Here is a 15,576-nt window from a genome sequence, read left to right as displayed (position 1 = left end):
AAGATCCACACGAAGCCCAGAAGGTCTCAGCTACTCTCTGAGAGAGGTGCAGAATTCTAGATCCAGCCAGTGTGGCTGATAACAAGGAATGCTGAGAAGATCGCATTTGGAAGATCACAGATTCCCCTTCTTTGTATTTAGTTCAGAGGCAGATACTTTGAAGGGTGAAGAACCACCTGCTCTTTCTGCACCCTTGAAATGCACAGGAGATGGAGGGATAGTATAGAGATTTGGAACAAACCATTTTCATTGGCCGGAGCAGGCAGGATGGGCAAAGAAGAAGTTAGGAAAAAGTACTTACCATCACCTTCTTCAAACCATGGAGCCTTATGAACAAAGCATCTATATCAAGATAAAGTCTTAAGCCCCCAAAGCCAGATCAAATGTATATTATTTTTAACAATTGGATTTTGCTTCTGCAGAGTTAAGGAGTCTCTTTAACACAGGAATTCTGCCTTAGGTGCTCCACTTCACTTCTGATATTTTTTGGCCCTAAACTACGTGCTGGAAAAGCCTGGAAATGAAACTGAATCATAGAAAGAGCCCTGGGATATGTAAGTCTTTGTAGTCAAAGAAAAACCTTATAAAATCTTAACATATGGGGGGGGCACTTTGTTTTGACCCAAAACCCCATTAGGCTGGAGATTAGGACTACAGCTGGGAGTGATGTGGAGATTTGGGGATGGGGGGGAGGAAATGAGGTAGAGAGGCAAGATAAATTCCAGCTTCCAGAAATGAGGCACTGGAAGACAGGAAGGCGAATTTAGTCCATCCAGAGATAAGCAAGATAAATTACACAGCTTATGAACTTTTTTCTGTTGAGATCAATAAACCCATAATCTATTACTCTCCGATATAATTAGAAATGGAGCTAGTGCTTCACCTCTTATGTACCGATCAAAAATGAAAGATAAACCACTTGGGCTGTACGTATAGCTCCCCTTAGTTGAAAGAAAGAGTTTTTGCTCTCAGCTGACCTGCCCTTTCTCACCAGAATAAAGCAATCTGGTACACCTGTACACCTCCAGGAGGTTTTCTGTCTCTTGAAGCAAAAAATACTTTTGAAAACTCTCTTCCCTTCTCTCACGCATCAGGCATCGGAGCATATGCCCATAGCACAATCCGCCACATATCTTGTTTCTACTTACCTGCAGGACTGCTGAGGACAGAAGCTGACGTGGCCCTGGCTGAGAGAGTTGCAGGTTTGCTACCTGTTTGGAAAGGGAAGGGAGGGTAGTAGCCTCAGGGCTCTGGTTAGGAGGCTGGAGGTGTGGAGGAATGTTTGTGCAAAGGGAGAGGCCTGCAGCCAGCACTTCCTTATTGGAGACTGGAAAGGAACAGCCTCAAAGTGGACTGTCTGTGCCAAACAATACAGAGGAGGAGGCAGCCATCTGTTTTGGTTTCAGAGGCTGGGTGACAAACAAAAAAAGAGACTAGCTGAGCCAGACCCCAAATATCACGTTGCCAGGAAGCTAGCTGAACTACTTCGGCAGGTCACTGCTAAGGGCAGAGAGGCTTCTCAGAATAGTTATCCGATAATATTTTCCTTTAAAAAGTGTGCACCGCCCCTACAGTGTTTCTGTAGTCTTGTGCCATTTACCGGATGCCAGAACTGACCACCACTCTGCACAATAACCATTTTGCATACAGCGAGATAAATCCATGCATTAAAGAATTTAGAATCTTCACCAAGATTGGTGATTGTCTTTGGAAGGGTGGTGGTGACAAATGAAGAAAGCAAAACGTAGCCAGCATTAAGCAACTGTAAATTACTTTACAGTATTGTCCATATTGCTAATCAAAGGCCTCAGATCATTTGGGTTGTTTGATGGTGCTTTCAAGGTGGGATAGCTCAAACTCTTTACTTGTTTGGGATGTCTGTGTTTATACTGAATTTGTAACTTGAAGGGTATCTCCTCCAACAGTATCAAACGACAAGAAAAGCTGTCGCCTTCTGTGCCCTGCATTTAACGATGGACTTTCATACCAGTCATGGCTCTGAGGTTGTCAGGAGTTGCTTCTGCTTCCTCACATTATGTCTATTGTGCAAAATGCAGTCACATGGCTCCACCTTTTTACAGTAGACACGAGGTTTGCCTTGGAAGCATCATCTGTATTCGGTCCCGTTGGAATTTTGTCAGATGGTGTCGGATTAGCTCACTCTTAAGCAATACAAGCATTATATTCTGCCCGGAATCACTTGCATGTGAGATAACTAGTTATACAACTATGATTGATAAATTAAATAAATAAATACCATCCACCAAGATGAATTGTGCAGAGCTAGCAACAAAGCCTGCTCTTATTCAGACAATGTTCTACTGGCAGATCAGGAAACGGCCACTTAAAAAAAAACCACCCAACAACAATCTCAGGTAGGTATTTGGCAGGAATAATATTGTTTGTTAAGATGGATCATGGCAATAGACTTAAGCAGAGGGGGGATTTTTTGTTACAAAGTTGATCCATTGTTAGAAAATTGAACTGTTCGGTTGCAGGGGCTGCCTACATGTTCTGTATGGTGTGTGTGTGTGTGTGTGTGTGTGCGTGCACGCGCGCATGTTGGGTGTGAGGGGGCAGGGAATAAGAGCATTTCCCGGCTCCCTCCCAGGGTGTGTGTATGTGTGTCTATTCAGGGTGGAGTGGCACTTTACAAATCAAAGGATGCCCAGTCCCGGATATCCAGGCGGATATGAACATATAGCTGAACCTGAGAGGTGGAGCCAAGCAAGGCTATTGCTGGGGAGGGTGTGCTTCTGTGTGCAGGACTCATTTATGTAGTTTGCCAAGCCACACAGAAAGAGGAATGATTGTGAACACACAAGTGCTGCCAGCCTTTCCTAGTGAAAGCAAGGCTTTCCCATTGGTGTCAAAGCCTGAGCTACTATTCTCTCACCCTGTCAAAAAGCATTCTCCAAGCTCTGTGAGCTGGCACACAAGTGAAATGTTGTAGGAAGCAGCCTGTATGAACCATTGCCTTGAAATCAAACAGCATGCCAGCATGAGCTGTGACCAAAAAAAATATGACTTTTTCTTTCAACAGTTGCCATTTAAAGCAAATCATTGAGTGGCAAATGTGGCCAACCGGTTCAGTCTTGAAAGAAATGAAAAATGAAGAGACTGCCTCTGAGCATCTGCAAAGTATGTTTTTTTTGCATTATAGTGCAGACTTGTTATTATTGCAGATCCGGGAATAGCACTAAGATCTTCTAACTTGGAAAAGGGCTATGACTGGTATACATTTGCTTCACACATTTTCCAATAGCCACACTTCCTCCCACCCCAGGAAGCCCACTGGGGTGGTCCAAGGAGCCTGGTTCAGCAGAGATCCTGCATCTTTCTAGTTAGCTGCTGATGCTCAGTGATTCATGCACGAGTAAGTGAGCGTGGGTTTCACTATAGTCTTAAACTCTCCAGAAGGTTACTGTTTTTACAACTGATCCAGTATTTTTAGAAGTGAAAAACTTTACCTGCTGGTCCTGCACATCTAACAGCTATTCAACCTAGTAAAATTTAGGACACATTTGTGCTTGCTGTTTAGTTTTAAAGCTGGTAACCTTACCCCAAATTGGGTAAGTCCACCCTTGATCATTTTAACAGTTGGGAAGAAGGCTACTAACAATATTATAGCTGAAGGATGAGGTTTCTGATCAAAGTTTATGCAATAATAAATCAATCTCTGAGTTGCCAAAAAAAATCTTTCTTTTCGAATTTGTATTTGCAACAAAAGATGTACATGATTAACCCTCTTGGAAATAATTGCTTTCATTTCAGCTTCTTGTTAAATGTTGTTTGTTCATTTGTGGTCCTGATCATGAGCCAATCTCAAAATAATGTGTTAGTATGTGCTGATTTTTTTTTTTTTTGTAGGAGAGGAAAAGCAAGTAGAGTCCATTTTACAAAAAAAAAAAACCAACTTATTCTGGCATCTTCTTTCTATTGCAGTGATGGCGAACCTTTTAGAGACCGAGTGCCCAAAAACTGGCCCAGTCCCCACTCCACCCCCTTGCCCCGCTCCCGCTCTGCCCCCCATCCCCCGTCCTACCTGCCCACAGGACCACTCACCACCTCCAGGGCCCACCGCAGATTGCCCTGCAGTGCTATGGCGGCCACACCCTCTGCCCGCACCCTACAGCATCAACTGCACGATGGGGTGTTAGGGCAGAGTCTTGTCTATGCTGCCTGGCTGCCATGTCCTTGGCTGCACTGCTCCATGTGGGCCATGCTCAGGGGTGACTCTCCTTCAGGGGGGCTGCTGGAGAGGAGGGGGTCATGGGGGGAGGCAAGGCTGGGGCAATAGCACGTGTGCCCACAGAGAGGGCTCCGAGTGCCGCCTCTGGCACCCATGCCATAGGTTCGCCACCACTGTTCTATTGCAAAGGGCTTCCTTAACCAATCCTTCCTGGATTGGATAATCAAATGGGATTCTCATTTATTTATTTTTTTCAACTTCCCACAGTAACTGGACCCTCATCGGCAGTCTGAGGTACAAACTCTAGCAATTCCTAAGAAACACAGCACAAAGTTTTCACTGACAGATGGACAAAGAGAAAAAGGAGTTTGGTAAATGCCTTTATTAGCTACTGGGTGCAGGTCTACTACTTGACTAAAGTGAGGGTGGGGGTTGCACAGGAAATATAATACTACTGCTTCTGCTGCTAAGACCTGGTTCAATGTTGGACACGGCGGATGGACTGGATCTGGCTGCTATGGGCTTGGCTGCTATAGTCGGTGTACTTCCGATATTCACCACTCTGTCTGTCCCGCTCCAGGATATATTGGTAGCCTCGGTAGCCTGGATATTGATATGCCACCCACCTAGGGGGATAAAACAAAACATAGGAATGATAGGCAATCAGACACATGTTCCTTCATTGGAAAGGGAATAGCACATCTTTTCCTAAGCTGGTATTTTAGGGCTTTACAGAAAATACCAGAATTGTAGGACGGATGGTCTTATTAAATCAATATAATTACTCAAGAGATGCTCTCCGATACTTATCATCTTGAACAGAAAATTGCACCAGGAGAAACAGAAGGCATCACTTACGCTCCAGAGAGAACTCTGATGGAGGATACTTCCTTGCTGCTCCATCCCATGGCTTGCAAAGATGGATAGTCATCAGTCAGCTCAAACTTGTATCCTTGGAAGTTCTCTGACTCGTATAGGGTCACTCTGCTGTCACTATGATTCTGCAACATAGCATAAAGTGGAAGATGTCTCAAGAGTAAGACTAAACGCAAGCAAAAGAGATCACAATAACTTTTCCAAGTCTCGGGCTTCCTTTCTCCATCTTGTACTTTTACATATTTTTGGAATGCCTCTCCAATGAGATATGCATGCTGGTAGCTCCCACATCTCTTTCCATCGTTCCTCGAGATTAATTGTTTAAAGATAGGGCAACATGGCTTATTGCTTTGACTTGTCCTGGCCTTCCCCTTCCTAATATGTCCTTCAGCGTGTTGGGATCTCAACTCCCAGAGTTCCCAGTCAGAAGCCTCAACAGCCATCCTGGCTGACAGTTACTCTCCTAGAACACCTCCGGAGGCAGCAGGGTTGGAGAAGAGCCATATCCTTACTTTGAGACTTGTCCCTGTTTTAAAGCTTTCTGCCTCCTATGTCCAAACAGCACACTTTTTAATTGCTTTGCTGGGTCAGAACCAATTGGGAGGCTTATTTCATCTGCCAGTCCAATAGCAGGTGCTTTCAGGTGTTCATAATTTAAGTGGATGCCAGTAATCGTTGGTGGTGATTGCTATTCTCATTGCTCGACATTTAAAACTAAAACCAAGCTAAAACCAAACAAATCACATTATGGTTCTCAACCTTTTTAATGCCACGACCCCCAACCGGTCGTAAGTCGGGGACTAAACCGGTCGTAAGTCGAGGACTAAACCGGTCGTACGTTGAAGACTACCCAGCCGGTCGTAAGTCGAGGACTTTCCCTGCCCGGGAGCGCCGCGCATGCGTGGTTCCGCCCCCTGCGCCGGCCGAGGCGTAGCTGGCAAGCAGCAGAGACGGAGCAGGCCGACCACCAGCTGGCCCAGCTCAAGGGAGGTAAGGCACCTGCCGGAAAAGGGGGGAAAAATGGCGGACAGCCTTGCTTGGCGACCCCCGTGAAATGGTCGATCGACCCCAAATGGGGTCACGATCCATAGGTTGAGAACCGCTGGTTTAGCGGGATTATAAGCACTGTCCATATGGGGGGAGGGGGAGGGGAGAAAATAAAGTTCCTTGGAGATTAAAAAATGGCATCAGCTGTCCCATGGCTCTCATTACTCTTTCTTTTCATCTTCATTTCCTCCCTCTTCTTCTATTAACCCTCTTTTATTTTCTCCATCTATTTCAGTGACCCTCTACTAAGAGCTAGATATTGCAGAATTGATGAAAAGGAAGATAAGGGCCTTTGTGACATTTTAGTTTAGACTGTGTATTCGTAATGTGCTATGCACAAGATGTGAATCCACAGCAAATTAACTCATAGTTAATTTACTACATTTATCCATAAATCTTATTAATCTCCTGGACTTACATGGTTCATTGTTCCCTAAATGATCCACAGAGACCAGGTTCAGACAATATATTAGACTAAAATTGGCTAATGTATGGGAGCTGTTCATTTTTGCCTTCTAAATTAAGGTCACCGACTCTTGTGTAGCTTGATTCTACATCTTCCTTGGCTATCAACTTGTGTTTTATAACCAGATAGTCCTTGACTTACAACCATTCGCTTAGCAACCATTTGATGTTACAACGGCACTGGAAAAAGTGACTTACGACCATCCTAGCATCCCCATGCTCTCATGTTCAAAATTTCAGCGCTTGGCAATCAGCATGTATTTACAACAGTTGCAGCGTCCCAGGATCATGGGATACGGTCAATCTGCTACCTTCCCAGCGGGTTTCTTGAGAGAAGTGGAGCTGAATTCGCTTAACCACACAAATCACTTAACAACTGCAGTGGTTTGCTTAACAAACGTGGCAAAAAGGCTCGTAAAATGGGGTGCAACTCACTTAATAACAGTCTTGCTTTAGGCATGGAAAATTCTGATCCCAATAAGTTGAGGACAACCTGTATTCTCTCCAAGCAGCTATTGTGAATTTCCGTGAATTATTGTGAGTCTGTATACATGGAAACATCTGATAACACGCTTCTCAGGAAAAAATAAATAAAAATGAAGCCCCGGCTATTATATAAAGAAAATGCCTTCCACCATTTCAAGGCTTTAGGATTTCTGGGTTCCCAGGATCCCATGGATCGAAGGGGTTAAGTTGGCATCGTTTCATCTCCCTCTCTTCCTTCCATTGCACATCCCTGCAGCCTGCACTCCGCCAAGGGATCCTGCCAGCCGAGAAGGAGATGCTATCTTGCAGTCCTTTATTAAAGTGCGGACACAATCTGACTGGTTCTTATTAAAGCCCACAGATGGAGACGTGCAGAGATTTTAAAGCCCAGTTCAGAACCAAAGCAGCTGCTTTTGAGATGGAACGATACGTGCTGGCTATAGCTTTGTGGCAATGGGTGTTATACATTCTCTCTCTCTCTCTCTCTCTCTCACACACACACACACCTCCATTATCCCCCTTTTAAAACCCTGAGAGATAACACTTACTGCCCATACTGGTTATTTGCTTCTGGTAGCTTTGTAATATATGGCTGGTCTTTTAAAAATATTTCATCTACAAATAAAAGTGCCTAACTTAACTTACTTGTCTTCAGTCCAAGACTAGGCTATTATGAATGCATTAAAAAAAATTCCCACAAAGGTGACCTTAGCCCCACCCAGTCATCTTTTGGATGGGCAAATTTGTACAGGATTGACAGAACACTAGGCAAAAATCAGATTGGTTAGTTTGGGTTAAATGTGAATCCTCAGGCTGTTAAGGTAACAGTGGGAGAACTTACTTTCAGACTTGCAGGATTCTTTAAATGTGGCTTTACAGTAAAGTAGAATTAGTTATTCTGGTCTTATTTTCTGTCTGATCTACCTAGGCAGGATGACATCAATCTTGCTACTCTGGTACAAAGAGAGGAATTTCAGGAATGGCCTCCTATCCTCAAGAACTTTGCTATCCGCCAAGCACCTGGCAGCGGCTTTGTTCCAACACCAGCAGAAGTGAGTGCAGAAATTATCAATTTGTAGAATGCCATGATGCAACTAATGCAACAGCTGGGGCAGAATTTGCCTCACGCCACTACAGCACCACAGAGGGCAGCCCAGCCAATACTCATGCGTTCCCACGGGAGCTTGCCGGAGAAATTCAGAGGCAACCAGGATCAATTCTGGATATTCACTGTCCTTGTGAAATGTTTATGACAGGCAGGTCGGTGGAGTTTCCCACTGATTGCACCAAAGTGACTTTTGTGCTGAGCTTTGCTGAAGAAAGCAGAAGCTAAGTGGGCAATATCGTTCACTGAAGGGAACAAACTGGTGCAGGACAACTTATCAGGATTTCATGCATAAACTCCAAGGACACTTTGGGGATCCCACGCAGAGAATCACTGCTAGGAGAGAGATGTGGAAGCTCAAGCAGGGACAGAGGAGAGTAAGGTCATATATTTTGGACTTTAAATTACTTGCTGGCAATGTAGGGTGGAATGACTTAGCCCTGATTGACCTGGGGCTGGCTGAGGACCTAAGACAGGGGTAGTCAAACTTGGCTCTTTTATGACTCGTGGATGGCTCAGGAATTCTGGGAGTTGAAGTCCACGAGTCATAAAAGAGCCAAGGTTGACTACCCCTGACCTAAGAGATGAACTGATGAGGCAAGGCACCCCAATTACCCTGGAAGAGCTATATTAGCATTGTATAGTAATGGACTGCTGACCAGAGGAGTTAAGGCAGGGAAGGAACAGTGAGGGGAAAACAACCTGCAGCCTGTCTCCCTACTAATGGCCTCCTCAGAGACGGAGAACCCATACCAATCAGGGCAGCCAAGAGATCCCTGTCATCAAGAGAGAAGCAAAGAAGAAGGGATCAAGGACTATTCTTTTAGTGTGGGACCCCAGGACCCATAGCCAGATAATGCCCAGTGAAAACATCAATGAAGTTTCATCAAACACAGCAATGAGATGCAGAACTTGTAAATCAACAAAACATGTAGCCAGCAAGTGCCCAGGTTGCTCTGAAGCAACACTTCAAGGAAACTTCGCCAGCCCCCGCCTCCCAGGAATTCTGAAGGAGGACCCTCTACCGCCATAGTTCAGATAACCAACAGAAGACAAGCATATTTAAATACTCTTGAGGATGGAATTTTCTGTTGTTGTAGTACAGGGGTAGGCAACCTTGGCTCTTTTATGCCTCGTGGACTTCAACTCCCAGAATTCCTGAGCCAGCATGGCTCAGCTTGGAAACCTCTCCCTTTCCCCTCAGCGTGCCTGGCTGAGGAATTCTGGGAGTTGAAGTCCACGAGTCATAAAAGAGCCAAGGTTGCCTACCCCTGTTGTAGTAGAATCTGGAGCAACCACTGATTTCATAGATATAGAAATAGTATAGAAATTAAAGTTGCACGCTAAAACTATAGAAAGCCCAATAATAGGTGATTGATGGACAACCACTAAGAGCAGAGCTAATTCTGCTGCTCCTGGCTCCTTTGCAGTTTCCAGTCAAAGATCACACGGAGTTCATAATGCTCTAGGCAACTGCCTCCTTCAAGTGCCCACCAACTTGGGGCCAGAGCGGCTTCAGCTGCATGATCCACAAGTGGACACAAGTGACACTCTCATTCCACTCCTCTAAATGCCCACAACATTACTTGCAGGCAATGAAAGCTTACCCCCCACCACCACCTCACTCCAATGTGGAATAAGCCAGGAAAATATGCAGATTTTGCAGATGTATTTGGAGAGGAAGAGACAGCTCTGCTAGCCGCCCCCTCCCAATCGGGCATGTGATTGCACCATCAGTTTGAAGCCCAAAGCCCAGCAAAGACTGTATTCCATTTCTACCTGAAAATTAGCTATTTTCAAGGAATAAATTAATATTCAATACCCTTTCGTGCGGTTCCTAAAAGATCAATTCAGTGCAGCATTTGCCCCCCATCCCCTCCATGTTTTGGACTTTCCTTATCTGGTGGCCCTCTTTTTAAACAAAAAAGATCCTTTCACCCATGGGAGAAAATCAGGATGGGTGCTTTTTGAGTATTTTAAAAAGAACTCACAGCACATCTGATAATCCGGAAGGAGAGTAGATGCTCGGTCCTATAAGCGCTGTTTCCACTCCAGGCCTCCCAGTGAGGATACTCTCCTTTCTCCAAAATAAATTGCTGTCCTTGATATTCAGGATACTCAAAGCCTACCCAGCTATGGGGCAAGAAAAGAGAGAAAAAAAAGCTTGAGGACATGTGGTTTCATATTCTAAAATCAAACTCAAATTCAGCTCAAATCTTAATAGCATCAGCAAAAAAAATGGAAAAAGAGTGAGCAAAGTCTCACATAGGACATTTCCCCCAATTTCTCTTCCACAGTAATGCACTTTTTTTTTTTAGTTTTGCAGATGTTATTTGGTGAAGCAAGTACTTGCTGTGCCTTCTCTTAACATAACTACCCTGGTAAAATATACATGTTCTTTAAGAGTTAAAAAGGATGGGACACCCTACTACCTACCTATGTGATCATCTTCTCTGCAGCACTGTGATTGCTGTAAATATTCTTTGATGTTTGGGATAAACATCAAAGACGTTGCTTTGCAATCAAACAAACTATTGTCCTTTCAAACCTACATGGATTCTGATTGCCAGCAGTGTTTCAAGAATTCAAGCATAGTTATTTCAAATTAATGACATCTCACCCCAAATGCAAAGTATTAAACCTGTGGCCCCTCATGTAAAGTGCTTTCCCTCACTTTATGTAACTCTTTGATACGATTTATCTGCTATTTCTTTCTTTTTTAAATAGTTTGCTTATGGAAGTAATACAGAGTACTGAAGCAAAATTAAACTGGAAAGATAATTCATATTTTGACTTTGCTATCTACAAAAGGTTCATTAAAACTGTTAAAAGAGTTAGTATTTTTTCAAAACACACTGGATCCTATTATCCTGTAAATGGGTCAGTGCTTTCCAATGGTTGAATACTTCAGAGCAATTATGCAATGTATAAATGATTCATATGTGATATTTAAATAAATCTATCTACCTCTAAAACTCAACAGAATTTTTTTAAAGTGTTGATGCAGAGTAAGATACCTAGGAATTTAGTAAGCAAAACCACAACTCATCGTTAAAATTTGTAGCAATGCTATCTTTTATGTCTGATTTCAGTAAACCAGCTAAGATTTCCTTCCATCAATCAATCAGTTAAAACTTTAATTACTTGGTCAGCTTTAAAAATGACAGCTCCTTTGCAAGGCATTTTTTTATTTATCCATACTCCATGTGAAAGCGCACAGGTTCTCAGAATCAACTGAAAAGACTATAAAGGTGATATAGTTGGCAGAGATGGCAAAATTGACTGTTCTAATTAAAGAAAAGAATATCTAGTATTGTTTTCATTTGGAAACCACTTCTGGAAACTGAAAAAAATGAATCTTTGATTTTAGATTTTGATGACTAGAATAACTTTGCTGTTATAGAAATGGCTTGAAACATTTAGAAATGTAAAGCAAAAGGTTGAGATTGTAACCATTTTTGCATTCTACTGCACTGAAAAAGTTGGAACTGATTACTTACTTTTTTTCTTTCTTTTTTCCCTTCTTTCCTCTTTAATTTTCCTAACTTATGTTTCGGTTTGTACTTTATTTTATAATAAACTTTAATTTTTTAAAAAAAAAAATCAGCTGAAAAGACCAGAAGACCAGAAGCTGCTGTGGGTTTCCTAATGTACACTCTGAGCTGCAAAAAACACTTACGGGCCATTTTCCACTTTGATGGAGCGAATCTTGCGGAAACCGCGTTCCATGGCATTGGGGCATTCCATCAGGAATTCGGAACGCTTCCCCTGGAAATTTTCTTCTTCCCAGACAATGATCTTGAATTGCCCCATGCTCTCCATGTGGCTGGTCATTGGCAGATCTTTGGCTGTAGAGGTGGAATAGGATGGTTAAGAAACCGCTTGTAGAGCAACTGGAGATTGTATGTGTAGAGGGGGAGAGATGCATATGTGTGAGTCATATCTGTCCTTTCTGGGTCCCTTGCCTGGTAAAGCCCCTCAACTAAGGACCAAGATGTCAAGAGGGAACAGTGGCAAGCATTATACAAGATTGCCAAATAAAGAAGAGGAAGACTTAGGGAACACCTGAGAGGCCGAGAAGAGGAAAAAATGTTCAAAAACAGAACAGGATTGCATGGCTAGTAGGTGGATTGCAAGCTGAGGGATATTTTGCTTTCTTCCTGACTAATCTACATAATGAGCACTATTTTCTACTTGCCATCCAGAGACTGAAGTCACACAGATGGTAATTAAGAGTATGACACCAAAGAAGAAAGGGCTTAACAGACTCATTAATTGGATGACACGGGCATCTCATCTCTTACACATCATGTAGTCTTGCATGCAAGAAATTTTTCGTGCTCTAGACTACACCATGATTTACTAATTATCCCACCATTGGCTGGATTCAAATGTAACGATTAGCCATAAACAGAGAATTGGCATAAGTGGGTTACACAACACACTAAGACAGAATCAAACAAACTATATTACAGCTTACTGTGATGCTATGGCTCAGCCATAAAGACATACACATTCTAACAGCAATTATATTAGACAGGAAGGAGTGTCTTACCCTGAGGGGCATGTTTAGGAGTATTATTCAATAGTCAAGAAGTTGGTATTATTTATTAGTATTATTAAAATTGCCAGCATTCACTCAATACCATTAGCTAGATCTGCTGAAGAATTAGTAGTTATATTCACACAGCATGCTTTAATCTTGTTTAAGGTTGAGCAGGGTTTAGTATGTTGCAAAGATAGCTTGAGCATACAATACAGCACAATATTTGGGCAGGGGCATTTTAATTTTCTAAATTGGGCGCCAAAGGCCTTCAGCAATCACGAATCCTTCGTTTAATTCATAAATCCCTGAACACCAGAGGATTCTGGAATAGAAGGAGCCTGGCCAAAGGGAACTCCCAAATTAAAGGGACTTTCTCCCTGCCTCCCAACTGCATAAGGCCAGCCAAAACTGAAAGCCTTTCCTTTAAGGCTGCCTTGTTAGCTACACTGATGTCAGATTTGCACCCGCGGAATTCTACACACGCCTCCCAATCCTAATGTATAGTACACATTTGTGCAAGCACGGATCGTGTAGGCATGCGCGCACACACCTGCAGATCTCGGCGCTCCGCTTCTTCTCTCTCTCTCTGTCGACATAGTCTAATAGCCCTGCTGAGAATATGCGAGACGCGAAGAATTAGAAAGGAAGGTGAAACCGAAATGCCATCAGACCCCGTCGGCCTCGAGGTCGAGCCGTCCAGTTGCGAAAGAGGTTCCCCCTGTGCATTCCGACAGCAGCCTCCGGCCACAAGCCAGCGAAGAACAGGAACAGCAGCCATCCAGCGCCGGCACCTCCAAAGGGCTTCTAAGGCAATCCAGGCCAAGAAAGCGCCACATCTCGGCGCAGCGCGCTGATCCTCCGCCTTCAGCCCTCCGCTGACCGACCAACTGCAGACTTAACGTCCCGTAAAAGCCGCCGCCACCACCACCACCCCTCACCCCCACTGCAAAAGAGAGCCCTTCCCCAAGCCCAGGGAAGGCGGGCCAGTGCCCCAAGAGTGCCAGGATGCCCCCCAAAGCAGCGCGCAGGGACTTACCGTTGGCGGAGCAGACAAGGGCAAAGTTTGCAGATAGGGGGACTGGAGGTCCCGGCCGCATTATATAGCCTGGCCTGGCCAGATGACAAGGGGAGAGCACAACAGGTTGCGCTGAGTCAGCAAGGGCAACTATGGGAGGGCCGGTCAGCCGGGCCTGTCCATTCCTCTTGCCCATCCTGGCGAGATGCCTCGCCTCTCCGAGGCCCCCAAAGGGATGAAGCGGGCATGTTAGCTTAGCAGTTGAAGAGCAAAAGATAAAGGCCCTGACGCACCGGTTCCCTTTCACCTCGGAACAAAGCCCAGCTCAGCTGCAGGATTAAGCTCGCCGCCCTTTCCCAGGCCATTGCGAGGGAGGGATCGGCCGGCCTTCCAAAGCGCAGGGGGAAAAAGCGCCCGTGGCGCCGCCGTCGCGAGGCGAGATTAGCGCGAGGCCTCCCTCGAAATGCCCAAACTTTCCCTGTCCCTTCTCAGAAAGAGTCGCGCTTAGTTGCTACTTCGAGGACCCCCCAATCATCTGGGTTACCTAGCAGAGGGGGAACCAAGCTGGCCTACTTCGACGGTTGCTTTCCCCCCCTCTTTATCATAGCTTACGGAACGGGCTCCACGTTTCTCAGAGCACTTTTACACGCGTGTTTTTGTTTTTTTGTTTAAACTCTTTGGAGAATTTTCCCTTGTTTCACAGCAGCAGCTAGAGACCTGCCCCAAATCAGCAAACCTCGCCCTGTAATATCGTCGGGAGACAGAAGGCAGCAGCAAACGGGGTCGGGAAATAATGCATAAGCTATCAATCTTTTCCCCTTCCATCCGCAAAGTTCATAGTTGGCTGGAAAGTGAGCACACGGCTCTCCACCCTTATTCCTTTCCAGAGCATCCTTATGGGAGCCACGCTGAATTTTGTGTCCCAGACCCAGCCCACAGTTCCACTAAGATTTGATATGATTGTTCAATCTCTGTAGGTCCCACTAGAGGGCATAAAAGGGCAGGGATTGTACAAGGAACTGCAACAGAGGCCATTGGTTGGCAGTTATTTCCTAAGAAATAATCAAAACTTCATTCTCTCTCTCTCTCGGAGTTCTCCCTAATGATAATTCCCAAATACATGTAAATGAAAGTGGGTTCCCCCCCCCTATTGTTTACTTCTATTCTGGCAGCCTTCCAGTTCTTCTTTCAGATCTTTTGAAAAAATGTGTGCATATGGGCCAGATCTTGTGCTTTGGATATTTTTTGCAGCATTTCAAGGCATTTTGGGTGTTTTCTAAATTACAATGGGTCTGAAATTTGATCTGATCAAAATAAACCTGAAATAATTTTGAGAAGTTATCAAGCTTGCTCAGGGGAATAAAGTAATATCTTTTTTAAAAACTTCGATTTATTTTTCTATTGAAATATATTTATATATTATATCAGGTAGTGCTTTTAGTGATTAAGCTAGAAGGGGGTGTATTTTTTTTAAATTATCCAACCTCAGTGAGCTTTATGCATGGAAATGGCATTTCAAATAATTTTGAGTTCATGGTAGGAGACCTGTGTTAATCGACTTTAGTGAGAGAGAGTAATAGCAGCTTTTGCAAGCTTAATTTTAATAAATTTGTTCATTGGAAAAACTGCTACCAGAAGCCTCTTGATTTTTGTTTTAGTACATAAATTTGAGCACATAAATTTGAGTACATAAATTTAAAACAGCTTTTTTTAAAGAGTTTAAGCTGTGTGTTTGTTTAACTTCTTTAGTGGGATGAAAAGGTGAAAAAATCCAATTCCTGAACAGTTCATGCCCCTGGGATGCAGCTTATACATTGAACAAAAATAAAGGCTCCCCAAGGTGA

The 15,576-nt window shown here is 43.9% G+C and overlaps 1 protein-coding gene across 1 annotated transcript; it reads right to left on the bottom strand.

Annotated features, from left to right (window-relative positions):
• Nucleotides 1–4,598: 4,598 nt before the first annotated feature.
• CRYBA2 (crystallin beta A2) lies at nucleotides 4,599–12,005 on the bottom strand. Its single transcript, XM_029284951.1, has 4 exons — nucleotides 11,851–12,005; nucleotides 10,163–10,304; nucleotides 5,051–5,193; nucleotides 4,599–4,818 (listed from the first exon to the last, which is right to left on the bottom strand). Exons 1-4 carry the CDS (start codon nucleotides 12,003–12,005, stop codon nucleotides 4,671–4,673), a joined length of 588 nt encoding a protein of 195 aa, XP_029140784.1. The 3' UTR covers nucleotides 4,599–4,670.
• Nucleotides 12,006–15,576: the final 3,571 nt, after the last annotated feature.

This window comes from Protobothrops mucrosquamatus, unplaced genomic scaffold (genome assembly GCF_001527695.2).
Source record: "Protobothrops mucrosquamatus isolate PMUCROS unplaced genomic scaffold, P.Mucros_1.0 scaffold1133, whole genome shotgun sequence".
Lineage (NCBI taxonomy): Eukaryota > Metazoa > Chordata > Lepidosauria > Squamata > Viperidae > Protobothrops > Protobothrops mucrosquamatus.
Note: the sequence above shows the minus strand (reverse complement) of the source record. Positions and strands in the feature narration are given on the sequence as shown.

Coding starts and splice junctions, on each gene's coding strand:
- CRYBA2 (XM_029284951.1), bottom strand. CDS start 12,005: ATGACCAGCCACATGGAGAGCATGGGGCAATTCAAGATCATTGTCTGG. Junction 10,305..11,850: donor ATCAAAGTGGAAAATGGCCC/GTAAGTGTTTTT, acceptor CTTGCCCCATAG/CTGGGTAGGCTTTGAGTATC. Junction 5,194..10,162: donor TCCGGATTATCAGATGTGCT/GTGAGTTCTTTT, acceptor GCTATGTTGCAG/AATCATAGTGACAGCAGAGT.